This window comes from Trifolium pratense, linkage group LG4, assembly GCF_020283565.1.
Source record: "Trifolium pratense cultivar HEN17-A07 linkage group LG4, ARS_RC_1.1, whole genome shotgun sequence".
Classification (NCBI taxonomy): Eukaryota; Viridiplantae; Streptophyta; class Magnoliopsida; order Fabales; family Fabaceae; genus Trifolium; species Trifolium pratense.
This window is the reverse complement of record NC_060062.1, coordinates 13,356,865-13,374,812: the sequence shown is the minus strand read 5'-3', so window position 1 is coordinate 13,374,812 and position 17,948 is coordinate 13,356,865. Positions and strand designations below refer to the sequence as shown.

General features: G+C 32.4%; 1 protein-coding gene and 2 long non-coding RNA genes across 4 annotated transcripts; 1 reads left to right on the top strand and 2 right to left on the bottom strand.

The window, feature by feature from the left end:
- Window positions 1–1,515: 1,515 nt before the first annotated feature.
- LOC123923722 (beta-amylase) lies at window positions 1,516–9,669 on the bottom strand. Of its 2 annotated transcripts, none has more exons than XM_045976445.1 (7): window positions 9,448–9,669; window positions 3,940–4,338; window positions 3,332–3,496; window positions 2,981–3,244; window positions 2,688–2,897; window positions 1,973–2,212; window positions 1,516–1,869 (listed from the first exon to the last, which is right to left on the bottom strand). In XM_045976445.1, the coding sequence occupies exons 1-7, from the start codon at window positions 9,496–9,498 to the stop codon at window positions 1,717–1,719; spliced, it is 1,482 nt and encodes a 493-aa protein (XP_045832401.1). In that variant the 5' UTR covers window positions 9,499–9,669; the 3' UTR covers window positions 1,516–1,716. The 2 variants fall into 2 exon arrangements, with proteins under 2 accessions (XP_045832401.1, XP_045832400.1); XM_045976444.1 differs by lacking the exon at window positions 9,448–9,669 and adding an exon at window positions 4,445–4,864.
- Window positions 9,670–11,299: 1,630 nt separating this feature from the next.
- On the bottom strand, window positions 11,300–11,999 carry LOC123923723. The gene is made up of 2 exons (XR_006814482.1): window positions 11,741–11,999; window positions 11,300–11,519 (listed from the first exon to the last, which is right to left on the bottom strand). It is a non-coding gene; the product is annotated as an uncharacterized LOC123923723 (long non-coding RNA).
- A 4,339-nt stretch (window positions 12,000–16,338) lies between these two features.
- On the top strand, window positions 16,339–16,859 carry LOC123923724. The gene is made up of 2 exons (XR_006814483.1): window positions 16,339–16,472; window positions 16,649–16,859. It is a non-coding gene; the product is annotated as an uncharacterized LOC123923724 (long non-coding RNA).
- Window positions 16,860–17,948: the final 1,089 nt, after the last annotated feature.

Below are 17,948 nucleotides of genomic sequence, written 5' to 3'. Positions count from 1 at the left end.
GTTTCTGATGAATTCCCTGAATGATATCATGTGCTTGGAAGTTGTTTGAAGGGTTACAAAACAAGTGAAGGATACTGTCTCATGGATTTCTTTAATTTCTGGCTATGAAAAGCACGGGGATGGTTTAAAGTTCTTGAACTTTTCGGTCAAATGTTCAGGGCAGGTAGAGTTGCCGACGAAGTAACTGTGATCGTCCGTTCATTCGTATTTTGTTAGAAAGGGTTATGGAAGGAATACTGCGGTGGGAACCGTCCTTATCGCTCTAACTGCGGAAATTTAGTTTGCGCATATGGCTCTTTTAATGAGATGCTTGAAAAGAATTTGTCTTCTTGGACAATGATGATTACAGGCTTTGGAATTCATGGGAAGGGAAGAGAGGCCAATTCCATTTTTTAGGAAATGTTGGGTATAGATGTTACTCCAGATGAGGGCATTTTCATTTCAGTTTTTAGTGGCTGAAGGTAAAGAAATTTTCTATAAAATGACCAGAAACTACAATGTGGAGGATCGACGTTAGGTGAAGCATCTGCGATTATCGACAATGTGAAATTGAAATCTAATGAGGATGTTTGGACTGCTCTACTTTCTGCTTGCAATTACATTGAAACGTCAAGTTAACTGAGATATCAGCTCAAAAGCTTTTTGAAATGAATCCGAACAGGATGAGTGGATATGTTTTCCTTTCCAACATCTTCGCTGCCTAGAGATAATGGAAGGATGTTAAAAAGGTGAGGGCATTGGTGAGAAATGGAAGATTGAGAAAACCTCCAAGTTACAGTTTTGTTGCGCTAAATAAGATGGTTCATTAGTTTTTTGTTGGAGATAAGTCCCAGCAACAGTCGCATGATATATACGCCAAATTGAAAGACTTGAATGAGAAACATAAGAAAGAAGGTTAAAGCCTGACACAAGCTCTGTTCTCTATGATGGTTGAAGAAGAAATAAAGGAGAAGATGCTTTGGGATCATAGCGAGAGGTTGGCACTTGCTTTTGTTCTTCTTAACGCTGGTCCAGGGACTACAAACAGAATAACCAAGAATCTTCGTGTTTGTGGAGATTGTCACACGGTAATGAAAATGATTTCTAAGCTCGTGAGTCGAGTGATTATTATGAAAGATAGTGATGCATATGCTCATCCGGTGGATATTGGTGAGTTGATGGAAGTTTGTTGAAGTAGAAATGAAATTTATACAAATGGAAATAGATACATTGTATGCATGCTACTAAGTACTAACTATGCTGCCAAAGTTCGCTCAAATATTAAATGTAGAACTTGTTCCCCTTTACATATAGGCGTTTTTTTTTTTATCTAACTTGATAATTCATTTAGGCCATAACAGTTGTAATAGAATTAAGAAATTGTTTTGACTTTGTATGATCACAATATCAAATTTAAGTAATGTGGTTACACAATTATATGCTTTTGTAAGATGATGATGAAACTATGCAATGCTATTAGAATAGATTTTCATTTTTTTTAAGATGGTAATGTTAATGTCTTTATAAGCGGAGTTGTGTGCCTCAATAACATAGTTTATTAAACTCGCACATAGGAAAACACACATATGAAAGTACAAACCAGTAGATATGTCTATAGTTTAGACATATACATCATTATTCGAATATTAGTTGCATTGCACATGTAGGTAGGTGCTTTATTCAAATCCTGAGAAGTGGATATTACTTTCAGCTGATATTTTAACCATTCTTCCCATATCAACCATCAACCTTCATATCTGTTTCTGAATCCCACGGGAACGGCGGTATTGGCTTAGTTGCTTCAAGAAGATCATCAACAGGAATATTTGGTCCTGATCGCTTTAATGGTGGTATGGCATGATTGTACTCTTGAGGATCATCACTGTGACTCTACAATTTGAGGGAATAGGGTTAGGAAGCAGCAAGGTGGTTATTAAACTGAATACAAATTCAAAAATATTGTCTTTCAAGTGAATGCATGACATCTTCTCACCTGATCTGCATGCATCTTTACCACAAATTTTTTGAATATATCAAAATTTGTTTCCTCCAATAGTTCATCTGATAGACGAAGGTATGTTACTCCATACATCCGAAGTTTTGGAGGTCCGTCTTTGTTGACACCTTGTGGTCTTGCATTCAGTATGATTTGGTTATAAGCTGTGGCATCATACCTTGAAAGTGCATTTTCTCCAGCAACTTCAATGTTTTCTCTCCAACCTCCACTCAATACCTGTGCATAAATATAAGAGATCATGCGCTATGTTTGAAATAAATAACTTAATCAAGCACTGTCAACTTGTTTTGGGATTTCGATGGTTGCATATGCACTAGAGCATACTGGTTCTAAAAGTAAATTTTACATTTGACATCATATTTAGGCTATGTTTGAATAAATAACTTAATCAAGCACTTATAATATAAGAGTTTATCTTATAAGTGTTTTTGTATAAGCTATTTTTATAACAAAAGACAATAAATTCAAACTGATTTTATATAAGCTATAAACTATTTTTGTATGCTATCCTAAAGAGCTTATGGAAATAATCTGACAACAACTTATGGACATTTCATAAGTTGTTTTCATAAGCTCTCTCAAGTGCTTATGTCAGTAGATAAGTTCTGATAAGTCAATCCAATCAGGCCCTTGATATGTAAAGCAAGCAATTCATGAAATCAATGGAAGTTATAAACTTATAATGAATTACCTGCTGAACAAGTTCCTGCGGTGCACTTTGTGCATCTGAGCTTTGTTCTGAGTTCCTCATCTCAAGACATGTAAAGTTCAAAATGCCATGATGACGAGACACCACTTTTGCAATGGGACGGTATCCATCTCTATCATCAAGGTTGTAATATCCAGCAGTAAGTTCAGCAGCATGATTCGGAACTTTGTACCACCAGTGAATTCCAGATACCTTTTATCATAGTAAGAGGTTAATTATTTTGCATAAAATGGAGGTAAGCTGTCTATAATTAATTGCGGTGTTATGAAATTTACTTTGATTGCTAATTTGACTTTACAGCCCAGGAAAGCTTTATTGGCTTCATCAAGGATTTGATCACCGTGATTCAGCAATTGGTTAGAATACCAAGTTAAGAAGAATTTCCCTTTCTCAGTGAGGTATGTTCCATTTGTTTTGAAGAATTCAGTAGATTCTGGTACGTCATTGTACGTGCCAGCGTCATCCGGTAGTTCCCATTCAGGATGGCCAGCCCTCGCTGCAGCCGCTTTGAAATCTTCCTTCAAATATTTGTCATAGCACTGCATAATTTCATTTTTATTTTTAGTGCTAAAATGAAATTGTAGTTTGCGTGTTAATTATTTGTCTATAAACGACGCCAGAATCACCTGAAACTCTCCGATTCCAGGAAATACCCATCCTTGATTTTGTGGATAAGACGGGTATCGGAGTTCTCCTGCTGGGCCAAGGCCAACTTCAATGTCTATAATTAGCTCTGACTTCAAAAATTCTGACATGTTTTCTCTGAAACTCTTCATGTAATCACTGTATATCTGTGTAAATGTAAAGAGTAGAAAGTTCAAACTTGCTATAGTAAGTAGTAACCATGCTAGTTTTAACAGCACAAAAAATTGTGTTTTTTCCGAATACGTACATCCGAAGTGATTTTGAGTGGTGGAACAAGTTCCTCCCATTTTGTAGAGTGTAGACATGCATTTATGCAAGTAAAATCTACAAATGATACATTGATCATAAGCACGGACACTCCTCAAATTAGGCGTGTCCCAGTATCGGACACGCGTCGGTGTTAGACACCTGCACGACACTGACTCGTGATTACACTGAATTATGTCAATTTCGCTTACATGTCAGTGTCCGTGTCTCGAAGTAAAATCTACAAATGATACTAGTTAATTCTCTTACATGGCTGCATTTGCATATCATGTATTGATGTTATTTAAAAGAAAGATAATTACAATTTCAATGTTCAACTCACCTCAATGGCTGTTCTTCCATGAAAGATAGGTTTGTTATCAACACCAACACTCAGATATTCCTTGTCCCTAGTTCCGGAACGGTTTGTGTAGAAGATATCCGGATCCGATTCTCCAATGTCAAGAACCCACTGTGGAATTGGGATGTTAACAACATCCCCTACATTTCCACCACATTGATGAAATGACATTATAGCTTGTAGTTTCAAACCACATTCTTGAACAACCTGAAACAAGCTCTTATAAGCACTCCAATCATACTCCTTAGGTCCTTTCTGTTCAATGATCCCCCACCAGACATCAACCATGACACCGTCGACGCCTGCTGCTCGTAGCTGCACCAGTTGTTCCTTAAGTCCATCTGGATCTTCAAAGACATTGTTAACATTAATAACTCCAAGCTACATAGAAAAACAATAAAACAAATATTAGTCAACAAACACATAAAAAATGCTTGAAATGGTAGCTTAGAAACACACTAGTTTATGTGTATGTATGATAACTTACTGGGAGCATGACATAAACTGGAACGTAATTTAGCAACATGTTTTTGTTAGAAGTAGCCATCTTAATGTTTTCAAGTTTGTTTTAGATGTTGCTGTTTTTAAAACCCGAGTGGATATTAAATTTTTCTCGTGTCTAAACGTGATATTTACACTGAAATCTATTATTCAACTCATTTTTTATACGTTCAAAAAAAAAAAAACTCATTTTTTATATTAATATATTCAAACATAAATAACTTTACCTACAAACTCAATTCTTAGTAAAATGAATTTTACAGAATCAATTAATTCAAAATCATTTTTTGCCATCTTAGAATCAAACACACATATAACAAATAATAGATCATACTCAAATTTTAATTTTTTTAAAAATAGATATGATTTGTTTTTTAAACAAGTGTGGTTGTCTATTTCCATACTCTATTTAGAAGGGTGATAGAAGCTTGCTAGAAGTTGCTGATTGCTTTGATGTCACGCATGATATGAGTGCGTGGGTCCTTCTTGTAAAAGAAGAGAAAATAAATTTAACAAATTAGTACAAGAAGAAATCACTATCAGAGTCCCGTGAGTTTAACTCAGTTGGCGGGATATTGTATTATATAAGTAGGGTATCAGGGTTCGAACTCCAATCATCCCACTTATTCATTTAAGTGTGAAATTTCTAACCACTAAACTACTTGACCAAAAAATAAGAAATCGTTGTTACAGCCTTGGGTGACTTTGGGGAGGGAAAGTCAATGACTTTCTCTCTATCTCTCTCCTATATTACTCTCTTTCTTATTTTAATTACCATTTTCCTTTTATTTTTTCTCTCTCACAAATCACTTTAAATTACACTAATGTTACCATAATTTTTCCTCTACAAATCACTCAATCTCAATTCATACATTACACGATACATACATGGAAACTGTAATAAATAAATAAATAAATGATATGCTACTTCCTCCGGTCCTATATACAAGAAAAAATTTACATTTTAGATTTATTAAAGAATCAATGTATATAGATTGTAATATAGTCTAAATAGACCAATTATTTAATGAATCTAATAACTATCTAATCGAATTTGTTTTTTTTTGACTTAACTATCTAATCTAAATTGTGCACTTGAAATTGTTTACAATAATTTTAAAGCTATATTAATCTAAACCATTTGATATGTAATTAATGGCTGAGATCTTAAATTGCGTGAAATATGTGTTGTTTTCCCCAAAATAACAGATGTAACAAATTAATGTTCGAATTTTGAGAACAAGATTGTCTCAAGTTTTTTCTCTCATATCTCTCAAGTGCGTCCATCATCACTCTTGAATTCATCTCTCTCTCTCTCTCCCTCCCTCCCTCTCTCTCCCTCTCCCTCCCTCCAAATCAAGGGTTGAACTTTTTTTACCATTATGTCAATAAAGAGAATCCTCTATCTCTCTCTCTCTCGAATTCTAGTTAAAAAAGTGAGTTGATAATTAGTGTTCGAGGTGTACCAAAATAAGATTATCGTTGGTGAAGAGAACCAATGAAAAATCCAATTTTTTTAAAGAATGGTAGTTAATTTGATGTACTTGTAAAAAAATAGTTAATTTGATGTAATGAAAATATAATTTGTTAAATTAAAAATATGGGTTGAGACCAAAATTGAACTTCGTAATGAAAATATAATTTGGTCCTAGCTCATGTTTTTTCTCTGAAAATTGTGATGTTTGGCGTCCTAAAGGGTTGTGACCAAAATTGTAACAAATATGAAAATTTAAAACCAAAAAACTTGATTTTAAAATAGATGGACTATTGTCCCTTTAAGGAGGACATCCTATCCTATAAAAATAGAGGCCCTATTTTTATGAGTTGGATGGGACTAAAAGTGCAACTAAGCCTATAATAAACTACAAATTTAGTTGTGGAATTTTTATTTTGAAATTTAAAAAATGAGAGACTATGAATTTAGAAATTTAGAGAATAAAATCAAGATTTGACAAAAATAAATAATTAAAAACATTTATAAATCATTAAATTAAGGTAAATTTTTAGATACCCAACTTACAATATTGAGGACGGTACCCTCTAGGTAAAATCTATTTAAAATTTAAATTAATAAAATTAGATGACATAATAAATTTTACCTAGATATACTGGTACTCAATAAAAAAAGAGGACCACTAACAAAAAAAAAAGGACCTCTAACAAATATGTTGATGGAAGAATTCTAAAAAAAGTTATCTTGATGGGATACTTGTCCTATTTTCATCCGTTGGTTTCGAATTTCAAAAATTTATCTATATATAATATAAGAGGATAAATTATTTTTGGTGTGGACTTTTCATAATATCAACAATATCCTTGATTTTTTTTTTATCTTTTATTAACAAACTTACACTAACATAAGACATGTATTTTTTGTTAGCAGCAAAAATCTTTTATTAACAAGAATACCTTTGATTTTTTTATTAGCAAAAAAATCTTTTATTAACAAAATCACAATAACATAAGACACGTCTTTTTTTTGTTAGCAGCAAAAAAAATTTATTAACAAATTCACCCTAACATAAGCCATTTTATTTTTTAACATAAGTTAGACACAGGCAGGCGCAGCCAGCTAGTAAACATAAATGTAATATTTTGCTTTAATAATTTAACATATCTCTTCTCATAAGAAAAAACAAATAATTTAACTTTTATTATCTCATAAAGTTTTTGTTGTTTTCTCTAGTCTTGGCTAAATGATATCTTCTGTCTTCATCATGTGATCTCTTTTAGGAAAATAAAATGTCGTTTTTTCATCATATATATGATCATTATTTCAAGTGGAATAAAATCAAGATTTGACAAAAATAAATAATTAAAAACATTTATAAATCACAATAACATAAGACACGTCTTTTTTTTGTTAGCAGCAAAAAAAATTTATTAACAAATTCACCCTAACATAAGCCATTTTATTTTTTAACATAAGTTAGACACAGGCAGGCGCAGCCAGCTAGTAAACATAAATGTAATATTTTGCTTTAATAATTTAACATATCTCTTCTCATAAGAAAAAACAAATAATTTAACTTTTATTATCTCATAAAGTTTTTGTTGTTTTCTCTAGTCTTGGCTAAATGATATCTTCTGTCTTCATCATGTGATCTCTTTTAGGAAAATAAAATGTCGTTTTTTCATCATATATATGATCATTATTTCAAGTGGAATAAAATCAAGATTTGACAAAAATAAATAATTAAAAACATTTATAAATCACAATAACATAAGACACGTCTTTTTTTTGTTAGCAGCAAAAAAAATTTATTAACAAATTCACCCTAACATAAGCCATTTTATTTTTTAACATAAGTTAGACACAGGCAGGCGCAGCCAGCTAGTAAACATAAATGTAATATTTTGCTTTAATAATTTAACATATCTCTTCTCATAAGAAAAAACAAATAATTTAACTTTTATTATCTCATAAAGTTTTTGTTGTTTTCTCTAGTCTTGGCTAAATGATATCTTCTGTCTTCATCATGTGATCTCTTTTAGGAAAATAAAATGTCGTTTTTTCATCATATATATGATCATTATTTCAAGTTTTATCTTTTTGACAGCGAAGAAAGCCAAAGACCTAAAAAAAGAAAACTACATTGAAATCAATTAAGAAGTGCTCAAGATCAACTAAAAATAATAGTTGGAACCAAAAAAAACAACTAACAATAATAGTACTAATTTCCCAAAACGTAATACTAATTATTAGTGAAGAATTTTTTTAATAAACAACTCTAGCTTTTTATCTCCGTATATAGCATGAAGAGACACGACAAGATAAACATAATTTAACATTGGCCTAAAGTCTACGCTCAAACCCAAAAATCGATGTTAACAACGATTTAGCGTAGACTTTGCATTAGTGTCGTGGCTCAGGCTAAAAGACTTGAAGCTAATAACTTGCATCGACTTTTTGATGACCGATGCTATGTAGCGTCAACTCTGCCGACATTACACCTGACGCTAAAGTCTAATTATGGATGATTGATTTCTACTTAATGTGTTGGCCAACTAACTTCAGAGTCAACACTTTCTTTATTTTTTTTACAGATTTGAACATATAGGGAGGTGGATCGAAAAACTATCTAAATTTTGTTACTCTTTGTACCATTATTTATTTTTTTTATTGGTTAAATACTATTTTTCTATGGAATTATCAATTTTTATTTCTCGTTCCCATAAACAAAGTGATGTTTTCTTGTTGTCCCTACAAAATTTTCTTGCACTCTATTTTAGTTTATGTTGTTAAGTTAATACATACGCTCAAATCCAATAAGTTGAGCGTATGAGAGTTCGAACATCAGCTCATACATTTATAATATACGTCCCTCATAAATATAATTCAGTTGGTAGTTACAAGAGATATTATTGGAGTGACCGGAAGTCCAGTAATTGAATCTCGGATTTCTCACTTCTCTATATTTTAAAGTGTATGAGTCTAGTCACTATACTACTTGACAAAAAAATGTTAAATAAATTTTTCGTCATTAAAAGTATAGTGAATTTTGATTTTAGTCTTTAAAAATAAAAATGAAATGTTTTAGTCATTCCAAAATTTTCTGTTTTGTTTTTGGTCCCTAATAACTAGTTATGTTCATTTTAATGTTAAGGTTAAGAACCTTTTTATGTTTGATATGTGTCTATATGTCAATTCGTTATGTCAAACTTCTATTTTTTTGGTAGATATCATTATGTCAAACTGTCAAACCTCTCTATATTCAGATTATGTTCTAGAAATGTCAAAATTACGTCTATTAGGGACCGAAAACGAATCATAAAATTTTAGGAGGATAAAAACATTTTGATTTTATTTTTAAGGACTAAAATAAAAATTTGCTATATTTTTAGAGACAAAAAATAATTTAACTAAAAAAATTATAATCAACAAAAATACACAAACATGCATAATAATGAGCTAGTTATTTATTTTATATTGAAATGCTAGAAGTAGTAGCTTATAGAAACACGTAATTTATGTGTTTGATCACTTACTGGGAGCATGACATAAACTGGAACATAATTTAGAAGAATGTTTGTGGCCATCTTACTGCTTGCAATTTTGTTGTTGTTGTTGTTGCTAGCTGTTTGTAAAACGTGGGTGAATATGAATTGTTGTTGATGTTGCTGTTTTTATAGCCTGAGCTAAGATAAAAGGATAGCTGTTGAGTGGTTCAAGTTGCTGATTGCACTGAAGTCACGACATGGGTGTGGGACTTCTTGTAAAAGAAAAGGACAAAAATAATTTTAACAAAAATGAAAAAGAATAAAATAGTTAACACACAACATACACGAGGCAAAATTACTAGGTTTGATATAATACTGAGAGATTTAGATAATATGTATTCGATCCTCAATTTCATTGTAAAAAAAATGGCACGTATGAGTGTGTACAAATGTCACGTGTCTGTCCATATATGCAAATTGGCTGTCACGTGTGATAAAATTAACGGAAAGAACTAACTTGAAACCTAAAATAAACGTAAGGGACCAAATTAATACTTTTCAAATGTAAGAGACCAAATTAAAACCTAAAATAAACGTAAGAGATCAAATGTGTAGTTAAACCTAAAAATAATGTGTTTTTCATTTCTAAAACATAATTTTTAAGTGCCGGGTAGAACGTCTACTTATTAAGTTTAGTGTATATTAAAACATGATTATAAACTACACATTAAATTAGCATTGACTATTCTTGAGTTGGATGTCCTCGCTAACTTCACCACACTATTTGCGCAAGGGCAAAAATTTAGTTTGATGTGTTGGATTTATTTTTAGGTGTGGAAGACAATAATCAGTATACAAAGCGTACGTTAAGCCTCGATTATCCGAGAGATAAACAAATTTACATTCGCCGATCTCTTTTTTAGTCCACATTTATTATTAGAACTTTATTTGATGTCAATTGATTCAAATGAAATAAAATTAAAATTGATATTTTTCGTGTATTTTTTTTAACATTTTATGCTGAGTTCGAAAATAAATATATCAAATTATAAATGAAATAAATAAAATAAAAATAAATAAAAAGGTCAGGATGAGGGTGCAAACTAAATAAAACAGGTGCAAATAGTAGAAAATCAAGGCCCAGCCCTAGGGAGGCCCAAGGGTGTAAAAAACAAAAGGATAAAAAAAGGGGCAGGATCGATCGTAACTGTCTGATTAATCAGACGGTCCTGTTTGGATCTAGGTGGAGAGGTTTTATGCCGTCTGATGAAGATCAACGGCTGCAATGGCATGGATACAAAGCAATCGCTTTGCTGGTGAAAATGGAAAATCAAATGCTGGTGAAAATGCAACCATGTTCCACAATGTTGTTGCCATTAATGGAGGGCACAATGTCATATACAGTATAATTTTGGTGTGGAAGTTTCATTCATTCATTCATTCATTCTTTTTTTTTTTTTTTTTGATAATCGAAGTTTCATTCATTCTAATTAGGACATTGAGGACAAGGTTGTCGTGGGCCGATGGAGTAAAGATACATGTATAATTAAACATATATTATTATTATTATTTAATATATGTATATTATTTGTAATATATAATATAAATTATTAATTATGTAATTTTATATATAGGTAGTTATTAGTAGTTTTAAGGTATTTATCTATATATTTCATTTGTCCCAAATTATAAGGGAAAAAAAAAAATAAAAAAACACATTTATTAAGAAAAATCAAAACATAATAATTTAAAATATGTTTCTTTGTATTTTTCTTGAAAATAGTTGTATAGTAAGATGTAAAAATAATTTTTATTGGCTATTTGTTATGGAAAAGATAAGAGAGAGTGTTAATTAAATACAGTTTGCATTTAATTTAATGATAATAAGCAAAAAAAAATCTTGAAAAAGATAAATGTATGTGTTTTTCCCTTATAATTATTTGGGAAAAAAAAGTGAGTTTTTTTTTTCCTTTAAATTGTACATGTAAAAGACAATGAAGAAATTATTCAGAAAATAATTCTAGTCTTTCATTTTCTATGAAGACATGTTGCTTCTCGAATTGAAACAATTACCCCTATAATTTACCGCTCATATTCAGACTTAAAATAGAATTTCCTACCTGAAAAAAAAAAAAAATACACATCAATTCCCACTCAAATGATAATTACCATTCACTGTTAAAAAAATATAGTTTGGCAAATCCAACGACAAAGAAAGAAAAGAAAATATAGTGGAAATATCGTAATCTTTTTCTCATTTTATCAAGCTAAGTTTTTTATTTTCCTTTATTTAAGATCTTTATTTAAGATAAATTTGAAAATAGTGTGAAAAAGGACATACTTTGCTTAAAAAGGGCGAGATACGAAAAAAGAAATACCATCATAGCATAAACAAACATGGAAATTTTAGCCATATTTTTTTTATTTTGCATTTCATACATAAAATGTTTTTGAACCGCTTTATAAGTAAAAGTTTGCATGCTTTGTTAATAAAAGCTTAGCACTTAGTAGTTGCAATAAGACATTTTGTAAAATTAGAATTAATTTTAAATGTGTCTGATCAATATGTAATCTCATTTAATTTTTAGCACATTACAAGAAGTCATTTGTTAAATTTTTTTGATGATTATCAAAATGCATTTTTATATTATTAAATTTCGTTATATATATATATATATATATATATATATATATATATATATATATATATATATATATATATTTGATTTATATTTTACTCTTTCGTGATAGACATGGAAAATCTTAAAAGAGAAACAACAACAATGAATGATAAAATAATATTAGTTGTATAAATGAATAAAGCATTAAAGAGGTGACAACATATTTATTTATATAATAAAATTACCATAAGATATCAATCGTTAATTGGTCTAATAGTGATTGACGTTGAATTTGATAGGGAGGATCACAATTGGATTCTCCGCAACTGTGATCGGGAGGGAGTTAAAACTATTTAACCCAAATGAAATTAGACGGTTCAGTAGACCGAATATGTGTAATATTCCAATTTTCATAATGTTAACTTGACAATGCCAAAAGGCGGATATATAATTTTAACAAAATTATTCAAGTTGTTGATTGCTTTAAAGTCACGACATGCATGGGTGTGGCACTTCTTCTAAAAGAAAAAGGAGAAAATAATTTTAACAAAATTTAAAAGTATACAAAATTTGACACACGACATGGACGAGGCAAGTGAATAATGCTCCATTTTAAATTAATGTCGTTTGAAGTTTTTAGGTAAATATAAAATAATAGAATTATTATAAGAAAGATAATAACTATTGAATGGGAAGAACGGAACAACTTTTTAGTGCGGCTAAGAGGTAGCTTGTGGTGGTGAAGTGCTTCAGGCATGGAGAGAAATATATTTGCAAAAATGTTATCACTACGACGCTCAAGTCAGTGTTTGCTTAAGGGAAATGTGTATGAATTTGGTGAATTGTGTGTACCTTGGTGTTGATGCATATGTACATTATAGGCAGCTTCCCGCATCGATATGCATGAAGAGTGACAATTCCACTACGTGACTGGAATAAGGAATAGTATAAAAAAAGAACTATTATTGTACTATTTTGAGTTGTCTTGAACTACAAGGATCATTGGGGCTTTTTATGTATTGAGCCTTTGGTCAGTCCGTAACAATTGCCCCTCAAGTTTTATAAGGATTTGAATTTTGTCTTAGGACGGGACTGAAAGACGGATTTTGTTTCGTCATGGATTTCGTTCGTCTTCAAATGCTCCAGTTTAGAGAGGATTCGTTAAAAGATAAAGTAGAAGTTTGAAAACAAGTTGTAACCAGATCATTGGGTATCCGTTGTGCCCAGAGACTATTGATTCTCCATTGTTTCGCAAAGTAACAAGTGGCCTGTGACGTGGACCTTTATTTTGCAACGAGGAGACGTTTGCATTTGCATTTAATGTATTTGTCTCCCACTCGCTCGTAGGTGTACAATGACACGCCTAGGCTACTTGAGTACTTTGGGTTTTCCAAGTTATCATTTGGGCCGTTGGATTTGAAATTTGATTTATCTTTAATCTTGATGTGTTGATCTTTCCCCAAATAGTATAAAAATTGTTGTGAATTCGTCGTAAAATCACACCAATGAAAACTTGATGTGTGGAGCAATAGAACGGCAACCAAATAACAGGCGGAATAAGCAATAATAATAACCGATAAACAAGATAAAGGAGAAGAAAGAACACAATATTTGTTTACCCAGTTCGGTCCAATAATGACCTAGTCTGGGGGAGAGAGCAACCCCTCCGTTCCACTATATCAAAGAGTAACTTTACAAAGAAATTCCCAATTGGGTTACACGAATTAATCCTAATTCTACCCAAATCCCGAATCTCTTCCCGTGGCCAAGAGACTCAATTTGATAAGTGTTTCCCAAGGTGTACCACAAAGATAGTTCTCCCACCCTAGAGTTATACCAAGAGAAAACTTTATTTCCTCTCTAAAATTCTAGCCCTTGTGTGGTGGCAAACCCTAATGCTTGCCTCTACATTGTTGCTCTCTTTCTCTCTCAATTTTTCTATGAATAAAGCACTCCCTATTTATAGAAAAATATATGCCAAAAAATTAGTAACAAATCTGTTTTAAAATAAAACAAATCCAAGTCAGAATATCTTCCAAGAAAATATTTTTTTTTTCCAAATAATCTTCAAAACATCAAAGATGCAAAAAGATTCAACAAAGATTTTTCTGACTTCTTGTAACTGAGATTTCAAGGCATATCCAACAATTCTCCACCTTGCCTTTAAATCGATGGTGATCCCATCAACCACCGTGCTGCTCTCTCCATCTTGAATCTTCTATTCAAGATCACCGGATTGTACCTCCCTCTTCATCCTCGGAATGCCTTCCGCTCTCATGAAGATCTTGCATCCCACTACCATAGGATTTTAGGTAGCCTCACAAGATTCACCGCACCCTCTTCAGACTCCGAAGTGGTCAACTCCGTACCTCCCTGAAGAAACGCTTGCTCCCAACTATCATCGGAATTTTAGATAGCTCAACAAGCTCTACCATCCCTCTTCAGCCCCCGAATTGTGCCTTTTCCGTCCTCCTGAAGAATCGCTTGCCTATGACTATCCATGGATTTTTGCGATAGCCCTACAAGCCTCCACCACTCTTCGACCCCGGAATGCCTTCCGTACTCTCGAAGTTTTGTTTGGCTCCAAACCAACCTTGGAATTTTAGGCGGTTCCACAAGCTGCAACATCAAACCCTCCTTGTATCCAACTACCTCCAGCAGTCTCACAAGTTACCAAGTCTGATCACCTGTTGCTTTCAATTGCCTCCCTGAAGATCCTCTCAAGGTCTTGCACTTCTTCAGCCACAATTGAAACATAATCCACAAGGTCTCCATGGTCATCCCCTTTGGTTCAACAATACCACTCTCCTCCATATCTACAATTAGATAGCCAAGAGCTAATGTTGACTGTCTACCACTATTGGAAGACTCCACCTCAAACTGAGTTTCCACCAAAGTATACCCACCATGATCTCCACCTTGTAACACGCAAGACCTATTCAACTCCTCTGAAACATACTTCAAGCTATTGTTAGTCTCCAACAATTCCAGTTCAGTTCAACACCTAGTAAACCTTGCTCATTAGTCTAACTAAACCCATGTCACTAACAGTTCCACCCGAAGTCCCACAACTCAACCACATTATGAGAATCACCGCTAGTTATAGATGCATGACCAACTATCTTTGCATCTAAGTTTAGGAACATACCTCAAATCGTGTAAAGAAACTAATGATTGCCAAACTTCGTAAGACAAACTGAACTCATACCATGAACCTTCAAGCTTTCCGTCTTCAAGATGAACGACTCCACCTTCAACTAGCTCTAGAGTCTCAAAGTATTCATTCTTTGACCACATGTGATAGGAGCATCAAAAGTCCATGACCCAAATACTCCACCAGTTCCCAACTTCCACTAGCACCTCTACATCCTCATAATAAAGTTGTTGTTTCAGAAGTAACCTGAGTATTATTACCACCGCCTCTCCAGGCCAACCTTCTTCGCAATCTCCATTAACTCTTTATCTTCGAGGCATCGGGTAACGACACTCCATGTTTTACCCATCATCTCGAACGTTAAAATTGTTTCCATCTTCACCTTCCACAATTCCAAATTGCTTTTGGAAAGTCCCTCGATATCCGACTTAAAACCCATGGTGCTCACTTCAAATTGTTCCGATTGCCCCACGGTGGGCGCCAATTGTTGAGAATTCGTCTTAAAATCACACCAATGAAAACTTGATGTGTGGAGCAATAGAACGACAACCAAATAACAGGCGGAATAAGCAATAATAATAACCGATAAACAAGATAAAGGAGAAGAAAGAACACAATATTTGTTTACCCAGTTCGGTCCAATAATGACCTAGTCTGGGGGAGAGAGCAACCCCTCCGTTCCACTATATCAAAGAGTAACTTTACAAAGAAATTCCCAATTGGGTTACACGAATTAATCCTAATTCTACCCAAATCCCGAATCTCTTCCCGTGGCCAAGAGACTCAATTTGATAAGTGGTTCCCAAGGTGTACCACAAAGATAGTTCTCCCACCCTAGAGTTATACCAAGAGAAAACTTTATTTCGTCTCTAAAATCCTAGCCCTTGTGTGGTGGCAAACCCTAATCCTTGCCTCTACATTGTTGCTCTCTTTCTCTCTCAATTTTTCTATGAATAAAGCACTCCCTATTTATAGAAAAATATATGCCAAAAAATTAGTAACAAATCTGTTTTAAAAATAAAACAAATCCAAGTCAGAATATCTTCCAAGAAAATATTTTTTTTTTTTTCAAAAAATCTTCAAAACATCAAAGATGCAAAAAGATTCAACAAAGATTTTTCTGACTTCTTTTAACTGAGATTTCAAGGCATATCCAACAAAAATTTTATCAAAGAAATTTTTTACTCTCCTCATTTCTTGCCTTTGCTTAAGTACTTTCTTCTTTGAGAAGTTGCTCTTATTTGCTTCGGTCAACCTTCCATCTCAGTTAATGCTTCAAGTCTTTCAAACTTTTCAAGGTAATGTTCTTCCTTCTTGATTTCCTTTTGTTTTGTTTATTATTTTCATGTGAAACATAGAGTTGAAGATAGTTGAGTTATGTGAGGAACATAGTGTGGTAAGATAAATGTGGAAAAGAGTTTGAAAGCTGGTGTTCACGAAAACATATCAGTGAGTTTGATTTCTCGAATTACAGGTTTGAAGAGAGACAAGGATTTTCCATTGGATCGTATTTTTTGAAAAAGAAAAAGGGCTCTTGAGAGGTGGTACTGTCGTCCTTTCACAACTAACTATTTCAACATTTTAGGTTAAGAAATAACTTTCCTTGAATTTTATTTGTGCGTGAGGAAATAGATAAACAATAAAATATTAACACTTCTAATGGAATATTTAGAAGGTGTACTAAATTGTCGTTCAAGTAATAGTATTTATAATCAGTTTTGTCTCCATAGGAATTGCTTATTTCGAGAAAGCAATAAAATTGACTTATGATTAAGGCAATAATTTAGGAGGTTGTCAAATTGATTTAATCAAAATGAAAATAGTAACAATGAGAAAATAAATTTGATTTGAACTTCAGATGAGAAAAATGATTAGGTTGTTTCGAAATTTTTTCCTATCACTATTGAATAATTGTGGTCATACTCATACATTATTACACTTCATTCTTATATCACATGAATTAACAGAAAAATAGTTAAGACCAGTATACTGGATTAGAATCCTATTCGTTAATAACAACACCCTAATGTCTTAGGCTAGTATGAAATAATTGAAGAATTATCTCAGTTCTAGTACCAAAAGTTAGGGTTAGTACTCGGTCGGATACCTGAATCAATTCACAAATTTATGAAAAACATTAAACAAAGATGATAGTTGAATAAATATAACGATGAATTGCAATAATATGATCCTCTACAAATTACATGGTTCAAATAGATCCAGGGAACTTCATCTAACAAACTCACCTAAGGAATTTAACTACTTATAATTATAACAATCATAACAAAAGAGTTTTGAGAATTATGCATGAATAACGGATGAAATTTAGTGCTCAAAGGTGTTTCCAATGATAAAAATTGAGTTCCTATACCTCTGGAAAGTTTCTTGCCGTATTTGCTCTCTAAAATTTAATGTGTTAATCCTTATGGTTTGCTTTCCTGTATTTATTGACAAGGAAAACACACTCACAAAACGATAAAAACCACAACCATTTAATTTGGACCCAGTTTCGACCATCTACGTCTTCGGTTTGTTCGGATGGCGGGTAGAACGAGTCGGTTATTATGGGTTAGATTGAAACTTTGTTTACATCTAAAACTCCAATATCCAAAAATTTCTAATTTTCAAATAGTTCAATATCTTCTACACAAGGTAACAAAGTATAGAAAAACTAAATGAAAAAACGAAGAGGGTGAGATGATGTTACATTGTTTCAAATTTATAGATCTAAAGACGATAAATGATCAAGTAGAAGAGAAGTATAAATATATATT